Source organism: Psammomys obesus, unplaced genomic scaffold (assembly GCF_907164565.1).
Source record: "Psammomys obesus unplaced genomic scaffold, mPsaObe1.curated_primary_1811, whole genome shotgun sequence".
Classification (NCBI taxonomy): Eukaryota; Metazoa; Chordata; class Mammalia; order Rodentia; family Muridae; genus Psammomys; species Psammomys obesus.
This window is the reverse complement of record NW_026596057.1, coordinates 30,745,748-30,755,296: the sequence shown is the minus strand read 5'-3', so window position 1 is coordinate 30,755,296 and position 9,549 is coordinate 30,745,748. Positions and strand designations below refer to the sequence as shown.

Sequence of the window (9,549 nt, the reverse complement as noted above, 5' to 3'; positions counted from 1 at the left end):
GCCTCGCTGAAGCTGGTACGTAAAAGATGCTGCCGCCAGCTGGTGCCTGCTACACAGACAGCAAATGAATGGGTGGTAGCTCTTGGGGAAACTGGGCGATTGCTCATACACCACCCCCGCCTTCCTCCCCGTCTTTCACTCAGCGTCGGTGCTCCGTAGCCGGACACTGGAAACCCAGCAAGTTGGAGAACATTCTGCACTGCCTTTGTGACCGTCTGTGAGGGGGGCCAGGACACCTGTCCCTCTTGGGTCCTTACTAAAGCGCAAGGACTGAGATTAATCTTCTGGAAGGAAACCTGCGCCCATCCCCGGGTAGAAGATATTGCTTTGGGACCCCGGACCCGGTGAGGACCCTGTTACCTGGTCTCAGGTTCTGCTAGGGCTGCGTAGCCCCGAGTTCCCTCGAGCCGCTGGGAAGTGGAGGAGAATCGGAAGCCAGACCTCTGGCCAATTATTTACCCCACTCCCCACCCAGGGCGCCCCTCACCGTCGGAGATGGGGAGGCGGGGGATTAGGCTGGGCTCCCGCGCCAGTTGGGAAGGAGGTGTGAGCAGAGAGATTGGCAGCTCCGGACGGTCAGAGCCGGCGCCGCCCTCCCCCACCCGTCTGCTCCCCAAAGCCCGGGCGATCTTAGCGGCTCCTTGACTTGGCACGGGCCACGGATTGGATGGGTTGAAGGCATTTGTGTGCCTCGAAGCCACCAGCGAAAACCACGGAATTGTGCGGGGCTGGAAGCCAGCCTGCTCTCCACAGTTTGGGGGCTTTAAGGGACCGCTCAGGAATGGCGAATCCCAGCCCCCTTCCCATGCGTGCTCACTCTGCACCCTAAGAGGCAGAAAGTCGCCCGAAGGGGCTAGGGACTGACTGCGCCTCGGGTTCCACTAGGCTTCGTGAACTAGTGGTCACCCCTGCCTATTCAGCTTATTTTCTCTATTATACCCTCCTGGTGGGTACAAAACTCTTGGATTCAGCTTTTATGCTAATCACTGAACTAGAAACTCTTAGGTGTTCGGGAGTTCTGTTCTATGCAGCGCCTTTTAATTCTTCGGGTAACCGTTTTGGGTATCTGATATATATGCGCCTCCCCCCACTCCCCACACACACACCCAGGGGGGAGGGGCTTTTCTCCCTGAAAGGAGAAAACCATTTCGGAAATACATCTTAACTATTGTAGGATAGTGAAAAAGTAACAGGGAGCTTTTACTTCTCCACCATTGACGTGTCAGCTCACGAGCTTCCACCATCGCTGAGGTGGAGAAGATGAAGTGGCTGAAGTAGGCGAGGAGTGAAAGGTGATGCTTCAGGGGGCAAGGTTCCTTTCGGGCTGACCTGGAGCCCTGAGACTTCTAACAGCTGAGGAACGCAATGTGGCAATTGTCATTCATCAGGTAGGTAGGGGCCTCCTTTCCTAATCTTGTCTGGAGATGAATCAAAGACCTACCAATTTTTGATGTTAGGACTTTGTTGAGCAAAAGAACTTTGCAACAAAACGCCTTTGGAGAGGGGCACTTTGCTGAAAGACCCTTGGTGGAGCCTGTGAGAACTTCAGGATCTCCTTGTTGCAAACACCCTATTTGGAACTTCAGGTTTTACTTGAAAAGATAACAATTCTTCTTCTCGACCTTCTTAATCAGGGGGGACAGTGCGGCCCCTGAAGAGAGAGGAGTGTGTATTACCATCTAGGGCTAGAGAGGGTCTTCTCCCAGCTGAGAGAAGAAAATGTAGCCTCAACAATCTATCTCCACCTCTGCTCTGGTAACCTTAGTTTCCCTTGGGTCATTCTGTGTTAGAAACAACCCAAAAATCAGTCTCTGTTGATTTATGGTGCCCTGAGGCAGAAGGAGCCTCCAGAAACCTTGAGAGTAGAGCTACAGGAGGGGTGATGTATGTGGGGACACTGCTGTTTCTGGGCATCTCCATATGTTTGTATCTATGCACCTAATAAGAGAGCTGAGTTTTTACTTTACAATGTGTGAAAACAGTATAGCTTAAACCCTCCCCCAGCAAAGTCCATTTATGTGGCAATGCTGTGTTCACTGTGAGAGCCCTGCCCTGCTGCACCAGGTTCTAACACTGTTCAGATGAACTGAAGCCTACCAACCGTTGATGTCAGCACTGTGCAGAGCAAAGGACTGTACCATGCCTTCGGAGAGGGATGCTTTGCTGGAATAAAGACCCCCCCTCGGTGCAGCCAAGGTGGCCTTCTCCAGAACTGCGCAGACCCTTACTCCCTGGCATCAGGTGCAGAGAAGAACAACTGCCTCCTCCTCCCTCCCTAACCCAGCAGCCACTAAGCTGCAAATTGAGATCCCAAGAATTGCCAAAGTCCATGATAGCCATGGCTTTTGCTGTTCGTTTGGAAGAAATGCACCAAGAGGAAGAAAGAGCATCCTCTGGAGTGCCTTCCATCTACCAAGGGTCTTTTTCTAAACACTCCCTTGAGTAGTACTCCTTTTCCAGATAATCTCCCCTTCTCCCTTCTCTAGATTCTTCAGAAAGGTAATCTTTTGAGGCAGTATTTCTTGGGGTGTCAGAAGAAAACACCATCCATCCTCCACCCAGAAAACTATATGGTTAATCTTCAAACTTAGGTTTGAAAAAGAAAAAGGAAAAAAAGTAAGTAGCTGCTCCTGTACCTAAGAGTGGGAAAGAAAGTGACTGCTAGGAATCCTTAACTGCACTCACAGTCACAATTAATCCCTTCCTCAGAATAACTTGTAGATATGACCATACCAGGTCCAGCAGAGCAGCATTTTAATGCAAGGAAGCTTCAGGCACTCCCAGGGTGCTTCCTAAAGTAACCAAAGGGTTAGAGGACCAAAAGGATGCAGCTATCAATATGGTCAACAGGCTTTGAAGGTAATTTAATGTCAGGCATGAAAAACAACAAAATAGTAATAAAAAAATAAAGAGCCACTAGGTTTCTTTTCACATATTTTACAGCTAAGAAGAACTTCCATTTTGTAATGAATATTGGCACTGGAACCTTTTTGTTGTTTAAGATCTGAAAATCTATGAGTGGTCCAAGCCTGAGGTCCAGCCCTGGGCAGCAGCCTTCTGTTACTGCATAACTCTTCCACTGTCAGACAAAGGGCCTCCTGGTGGCTGCTGTTCTGCAGGAGAAGCAGAGAAGGTATGAAAAGAACCAATCCTTGGAGATCCTGTCTCCCTGGAGGCTGGGCCCTCATAGCAAAATCACCACAGTGGAGAAAATGGACACAAAACAAGAAAGATGTCCAAAGGCAGATTTGCCCGAGAGGTATCAAAAGAAAAGGAGGAAAACTGGGTAGAGGGAGAATGAGGAATGGTCTAAGGGAGGCATGTTTAGTGGTCTAACCCCCATACCGAAATGGTGTGAAGTTTACACTGAAAGAACAGAAAGAAGATGACGGGACCATCTCTTGCTGAAGGATGGCATTTCTTGAGTATTCAAATGCTGCACTCCATGGTACTGTACTCATCTCCTTAAACTGAAGATATAAATAAAATAAAGAATGTGCTTGCTATTTGCCAGCAGCCTTCCTTGCACTGATGAGAAAACAATGGGAGAAGCAAAGCTCAGGAAAATCCAAAGCTGTTCCTGTGACCTGACTGCTACTTTCTTGTAATAGGACAGCCATTATTTTCACCTTCAATACATGTGTGTAGTTTTGCAGCAAAAATAAATGAAAATAATGTGCATTCTATGAATATGTGTATTTAATATTAAATCACTGTTCAAATATTCATAACAGATAAAAATTCTAGATTAGGGCTTTATTTTCCAAAACACAAGTTCAATTTGACAGAATAGCTATGAAGGCATTGTCAAACATAAAAACAGGAGTTGAACTGCTTCTTCTTAGATGGATCTTTCACATTGACTTGTCCATATGGACACTGAAAAAGAAGGACAACAAATTATAGAATTATTTAACAGTCACTGTGGGAAAGCACATTTCTCATGGTGGTTGTGTTTTAGAACACTTGATCAATCATGTCTTGGGGACTAAAGAGCATAGGAATCTCAGGTAAACAGCCCTAATTAGGGTCTAGGAACCATTTCCTGAGTACATCATCCCAATCTAAAGAATTTTACTATCAGAGCCCCATTCTTAGAAAATCCATGTGTGTTAGATTTATACAAATCTTATGCTCTTATTCATTTGATTAGAAACAGTTCATGGTATATATAGGAGTATCCATAAAAGTGAAAACTGACTTTTAAAACACTGTCTACAGTTCATGAGTGTCTAGTCTTTAATTAGAAAGGGGACTAGTGAAAGGAAATAACATCTTCTTAAAGGAAAAACATACAAAGTATTCTGTAAACAGATGTTACCTGGTTATAATCTTAACTGAAAAATAATGCACCTCAGAGGTAGGCCTCCCAACAGAAAAAAAAAAAATCTGATTTCTTCTGAAATCAGAATAGAGGAAGGAATAAACAGTTCATTCACTTTGATCATTAAACATAGGTATGTATCTCTTGAAATAAGCATACTCAGACCTACAGCACTAACTCTGGAGTAATTTAGCCTCACAAACTAGAAGAAAGCAGAGAAAGAAGTGTGAAGAACAGAAGGGAGGGATAGGAGACAGAGACAGGCAGACAGACAGAGAGAGGTGGGGAGAGAGAGAAAGAGACAAAGAGGGAGAGGGAGACAGATGGAATGAATGAGCAAGAAGAAAGTAGAATACCAGCATTGGATATCTGCCCAGGAAAGGGGAGTGGGATGGAAGGGGAGGAAGAAGTCACACCATTTGAAGGAGATCCATCCATCCACCTCCTAATGCGGGCAAATTTCTGTTTCTTTTTTCTTCTTTCTTTCTTTCTTTCTTTCTTTCTTTCTTTCTTTCTTTCTTTCTTTCTTTCTTTCTTTCTTTTTCTTCTTTTTCTTTTTCTTTTTCTTTCTTTTTTAAATTAAATATTCTACCTGCATGTGTGCCTGCACACCAGAAGAGGGCATCAGATCTCATTATAGATGGTTGTGAGCCACCATGTGGTTGCTGGGAACTGAACTCAGGAGCTCTGGAAGAGCAGACCTCTGAGCCATCTCTCCTGCCCCCACATTTCTGTTTCTTAAGGTAGCAGTATTTCTATGATCTGGTCTGCAACATTTTTTGTTTGTTGTTTGTTTCTCTTCCTGCCCTCTGTGCTAACTAGTGAATACAGTTTCTTTCAGACTTCATGAAAGCTGTCCATGCAATAAAGAACTCCCCTGAATTTCAAGTCTTAGCATTTGGAGGAGCTGATGCTTGCAGGAAAATGTTACAAAATTCCATTAACTTTAAAGGTCCTGTGTTGGTACTAACAGCTTCATTGTCCTTTGCTAAAACAGCTTGTGAAAAGCACACTCTAGGTCTATTTAGCTTTTTTATTTGACTTGTTGTTCAAATAACACGTATTTATGAAGTTACAGAAGCTCAGCACACTGCTGGAGTAATTCGAGAATTGTTACTCACGTGTCTGCAGGCAGAACCACAGCAGGAACCTCTCTGCAAGTGGGCCAGCCTTGTGAGAACCACATAGCCAGTAGCTGGGTCCACATAGCTCAGCTGCCCAGCCTGAAAACAATAAAACAATGCATTAATCTTTGTTAATGTTCATCATATCTCCCTAGTAATATTTTTAGTCCAAACTACTGTTAAAAAAAGAATATTAAATTTCTTTCCCAGTAATTGTAGTGGCATTTGCAATTAAGGAGTGAATGCATTTCAATGTTATATACCATTTAACTATATGTGATTAAAGGGGAAAACATATAGTTTGAGTAAAATGAGAAGCTGATGGAAAAACAAGAACTCCTCTGTACCCAATAACTATGTGGGCACTGCTCTGATATTTTTCATTCCGCCTCCAGGTAACAAGCTTAGGAACAGGTGATTTAGATGAGTTTAAGAGCTTAAGTGGCTGGAAATGAACTACACTCAGAAGTCACAGTTACAATTTCAGTACTTACAGTATGTGGACAATGATTTAAACTCACAGAAAAGGTGCTAATCAAAGCCAAACAGCCCTCACAGAACAGCACTGCCTTTGTGATTATTGAACACTTTCTATACCGTCATGATCTGTTACACCACTGCCAGGGCCACGCTATTTTCCTGTCCTCTCCCTCACCAGTGTTGTTAGTTCTAGTCTTAACTGAAAAAAAGTATTGCTTTGCCACATTAACACTGACTGGTTTAACAAGCTTGATCAAAAGCAACTTCCAGTATACCAGTTCAAATGTCAGGGAAATATTTTCCACCTATATCCAATTGTGATTTAAAAAATGAAGCCTCCAAAACACTTTATGTGACAGGAAAGGTAAGTTGTAACGTCTCTGGACTTGTATGGCTTTAATGATGTTTCTTAGCCTCCCGATTTTATAGAATTTCCCTATAGGCTTTTATATAACACATTCATCATTAGTAACTCAGTGTGCCACTCTTGCATATAGACTTTTCATTAGAATATGAATGAAGATCTAGAATACATTTTTCCTTTCCTTTGTTTTTTGGCATGGATCTCACTATGTAGTCCAGGCTGGCCTCAAGCTTACAGCAACCTGCCTGCCTGGGATGAAAGGCATGCACCAGTACTACCAGCTACAGAATGCATTCTTTAATTAGTCTTGAACAACTTCAGCTGTTCAGTGTTGTATTTAATGATGTCACTCATTATGGTTGACATTTAGGACACCTCACTTTGGCTCAAGTCTGGGCTCACTCTAAGGCATCCCTGCACTGATAGATCAGGGCAGTCAGAATCCAGGAAATCCAGTGTTGGTCTCACGGGCCTCCCAAATCCTGGGGCCATAGATACACTCAACACTGCTTTAGAAGGACCACTGTCAGGACCTCCCTTTTTTTTTCCCTCTTCACCCTCCCCAACAAAGCTCATGTTTGAAGACCTGAAAGGCAAATAAACAAACACTGTGAAGTCTTTCATAGTCTTCGTTTTTCTTAGCTTCTGTGTGTTTTCCGGGGACAAGTATCTGGCAACCTGGAAGGCTAATGGTTCGCTCCTGCATACATACTCCCCTGCTCTCCACGTGGAGGGTGACGGCCTACACATACAGTTTGCCCTCTTTAGGTGAGCCTCAGATATTGATGGCAACAAAGATGAGGCAAGTGTGCTGACAGTTTGACTGGAGAGCAAGACAGCCACTGATGCCCAGCAGAAGCAGGAGAAAAAGGTAAGGCGGCCATCTGGTTGGACACATGGAAAATGCTGTTGTTTGGGTGCTCTTGTTTGTGGAAAAGAGAAATGCCAGGCTTATTTTGGGGTTTGCTTATGGTCTGGACATTCATGTAACCTGTGAAACCCACACTGATGAAAAAGTTGTGGGTTCCCCAGTGGAAGGCAGTCCCCTATCCCATGTTGATTGAACCAGTCTTTATATGCTACTGTTGGTTACTCTGAAAATTATGAGGCTTCTTGCTTTTATCCACCATATTTGTACGGTGACTTGGGAAAACAAACTGCACGTGTTAAATTTAAAATAAGAGCATAAGCAAGAATTGCCCAGTGCTGCCAATAAGCTCTTGATGAATCTTCATTCACTTTCAACACATGAAAGGGTCAGACAGTGGATTCTCAGGGCCTACTATAGTCAAGGGAAAGAGCATCAATCTTAGGAAAGGTTCAAGGTTTTCCTCTTTACCTCTGTGGCTCAAGCCAAACCAAATAATACTCAGTGGTCTTATCAAGTACTAGCCAAACACAGAGCTTAATATACAGGTTTATTACAAATCATGTTTCTATCATTATAGAAGTTAAAATATAAATAATGCTATCTTCAAACTCCTGTAGTCTGAGGTGTAACGATACTGAAGGGAGATAAAGTTAGATATTGGTGGTGACAAGCAACTGTCAAATCCATAAACCAGAAGAAAAGTTTATTCTCGAATGCCTGGAGGAAAAATGCAAACCTGCCGGATTGTAATTTCCTCTGCTCACTTGGACTGGAGACAAAGGATGAGAGGACATGGGGCAAAAATGTAGAGTCTGTCTTATGTTTTCATTATTAAAGTCACTGGACGGCAGGCTGCTCAAGCTATCATGTACAGGCAGCATGTCTGTACAACATACTTTTCCTGTAACTGCTCAGTCCTTCCACCTTCAGTTCTTTAACAGTCCCATTTCTCCACCCAACACACTCACACACAGGAGGGCGCGCACACACACAAACCCCGAGACAAGCCTCTGGCTGGGACACAGATCAGAACTGACACCTCCATCCGGAACGCAAAAGTGCGGCCAGGCTTCTCGCAGGACCCTCCCAGAGAGCGCACGGGGCCGGCCGCCCGAGGCCGGGGGTGTCGGAACGCCCCTGGGTTCCAGGGGCCGGTCACGCGCAGGCGCAGAGGCCGCGGGGCAGGCCGGAGCGGGCCTCACCGCGCAGGCGGCCCGGTGCAGCTCGGCGATGTGCCTCTCGGCCGCGGTTAACTCTTGGCTCGCCGGAAGCCTCGGGTCTCCCTCGGAAGCCGAGCGGAGGGCGGAGCTGATCAGCTGTCGGAAACTTTTGGCCCTAGGCAGTGGCCTCCCGGGCGCGGCTCTGGCTAGCGCCCGGAAACCCCGCGCAGCCATGGCCCCGCCGCGCTGGGAGGCGGAGGGCGGTGGCGGTGGGCGGGGCCGGGCCGAGGGGGCGGGGCGGAGGGGGAGGCGGAGCACTGGCCCTCGGTCTCCAGCTTCCTCTACCTGGCCGTGTTGTGGAGAAAAACCTGCACGCGAGGACTGGAAGAAGGTGCCTTCCCTGTTCTTAAATTCCCTGCCGTCTTCTCTTCAAAACTAAGGCGAGTGTTTTAATTTCCCGTCCGGCTAGGTCATATTCAGCATCATCATACCCGTTTAAAAAAAAAAAAAAATAGGAAGCACCTTCAGCCCATATAGAAAAGGTTGGGTGTTTTCTGGTCATGTGTGAGGGGAATAAAGCTGGAAGCAGTAGCTTGGTGACTTGGTTCATTGTCTCGCCCTCGAATGAAAGTCAAGGAAAAGTTTCACACTAAGGGTGCTGTTTTCATGTAGCGAAGTTTCCACAAAATCAAATCTAAAATCCTGTCCGAAACAGTGACACGTGTACTCCCACAAAGTTAATTTGGGGAATTTAGCAGAAGCCCAGGAGATAATTTCATGTGTTCATTAAATTAACACCACCCCTAGGCCTGCATCCCGCAGTCTGAATTTCAAGAGAGGGGTTATTATTGAGTAGTTTTGCTAAAGCTCTTCGGTGTGAAGAAGTAAGGGCAGGAGTGGATCCTTGACAGCAAAAGTGGATTAGTTGGACAGGAGAAAGGTCTCTAAGACACCACAGAGTGTCGCAACTCCTTTTTTACAGTAGCTACATTTACAACGTAGCCCTGAATTCACAGCTTGATCTTAGTCACACATTGCAACAACTCTATTGTTGTATTGTAAATCTCAATGAATCAATAAGTTGGAATCCTGTATTCAAACATTCATATACATTTGAGATTTTGGGACTGACTGTCCTGTAATCTGAGCAACCCTAAGGAAATCTGGATGGGTGGGACCAAGGTTAAACTCACCTGAAATACGTTTAAATTGGGTTCCCGTTTTAT

At 45.3% G+C, this 9,549-nt stretch overlaps 1 protein-coding gene across 4 annotated transcripts; it reads right to left on the bottom strand.

The window, feature by feature from the left end:
• Positions 1-2,843: 2,843 nt before the first annotated feature.
• Positions 2,844-8,576, bottom strand: CUNH1orf53 (chromosome unknown C1orf53 homolog). 4 transcript variants are annotated; one of them, XR_008722090.1, is made up of 3 exons: positions 8,160-8,576; positions 5,446-5,547; positions 2,844-3,108 (listed from the first exon to the last, which is right to left on the bottom strand). XR_008722090.1 is itself a non-coding variant. In XM_055624537.1 (3 exons), the coding sequence occupies exons 1-3, from the start codon at positions 8,555-8,557 to the stop codon at positions 3,061-3,063; spliced, it is 507 nt and encodes a 168-aa protein (XP_055480512.1). In that variant the 5' UTR covers positions 8,558-8,576; the 3' UTR covers positions 2,844-3,060. The 4 variants fall into 4 exon arrangements, 3 of the variants coding, with proteins under 3 accessions (XP_055480512.1, XP_055480511.1, XP_055480513.1); XM_055624537.1 differs by having other exon boundaries at positions 8,201-8,576; XM_055624536.1 differs by lacking the exon at positions 2,844-3,108 and adding an exon at positions 3,738-3,879 and having other exon boundaries at positions 8,201-8,576.
• Positions 8,577-9,549: the final 973 nt, after the last annotated feature.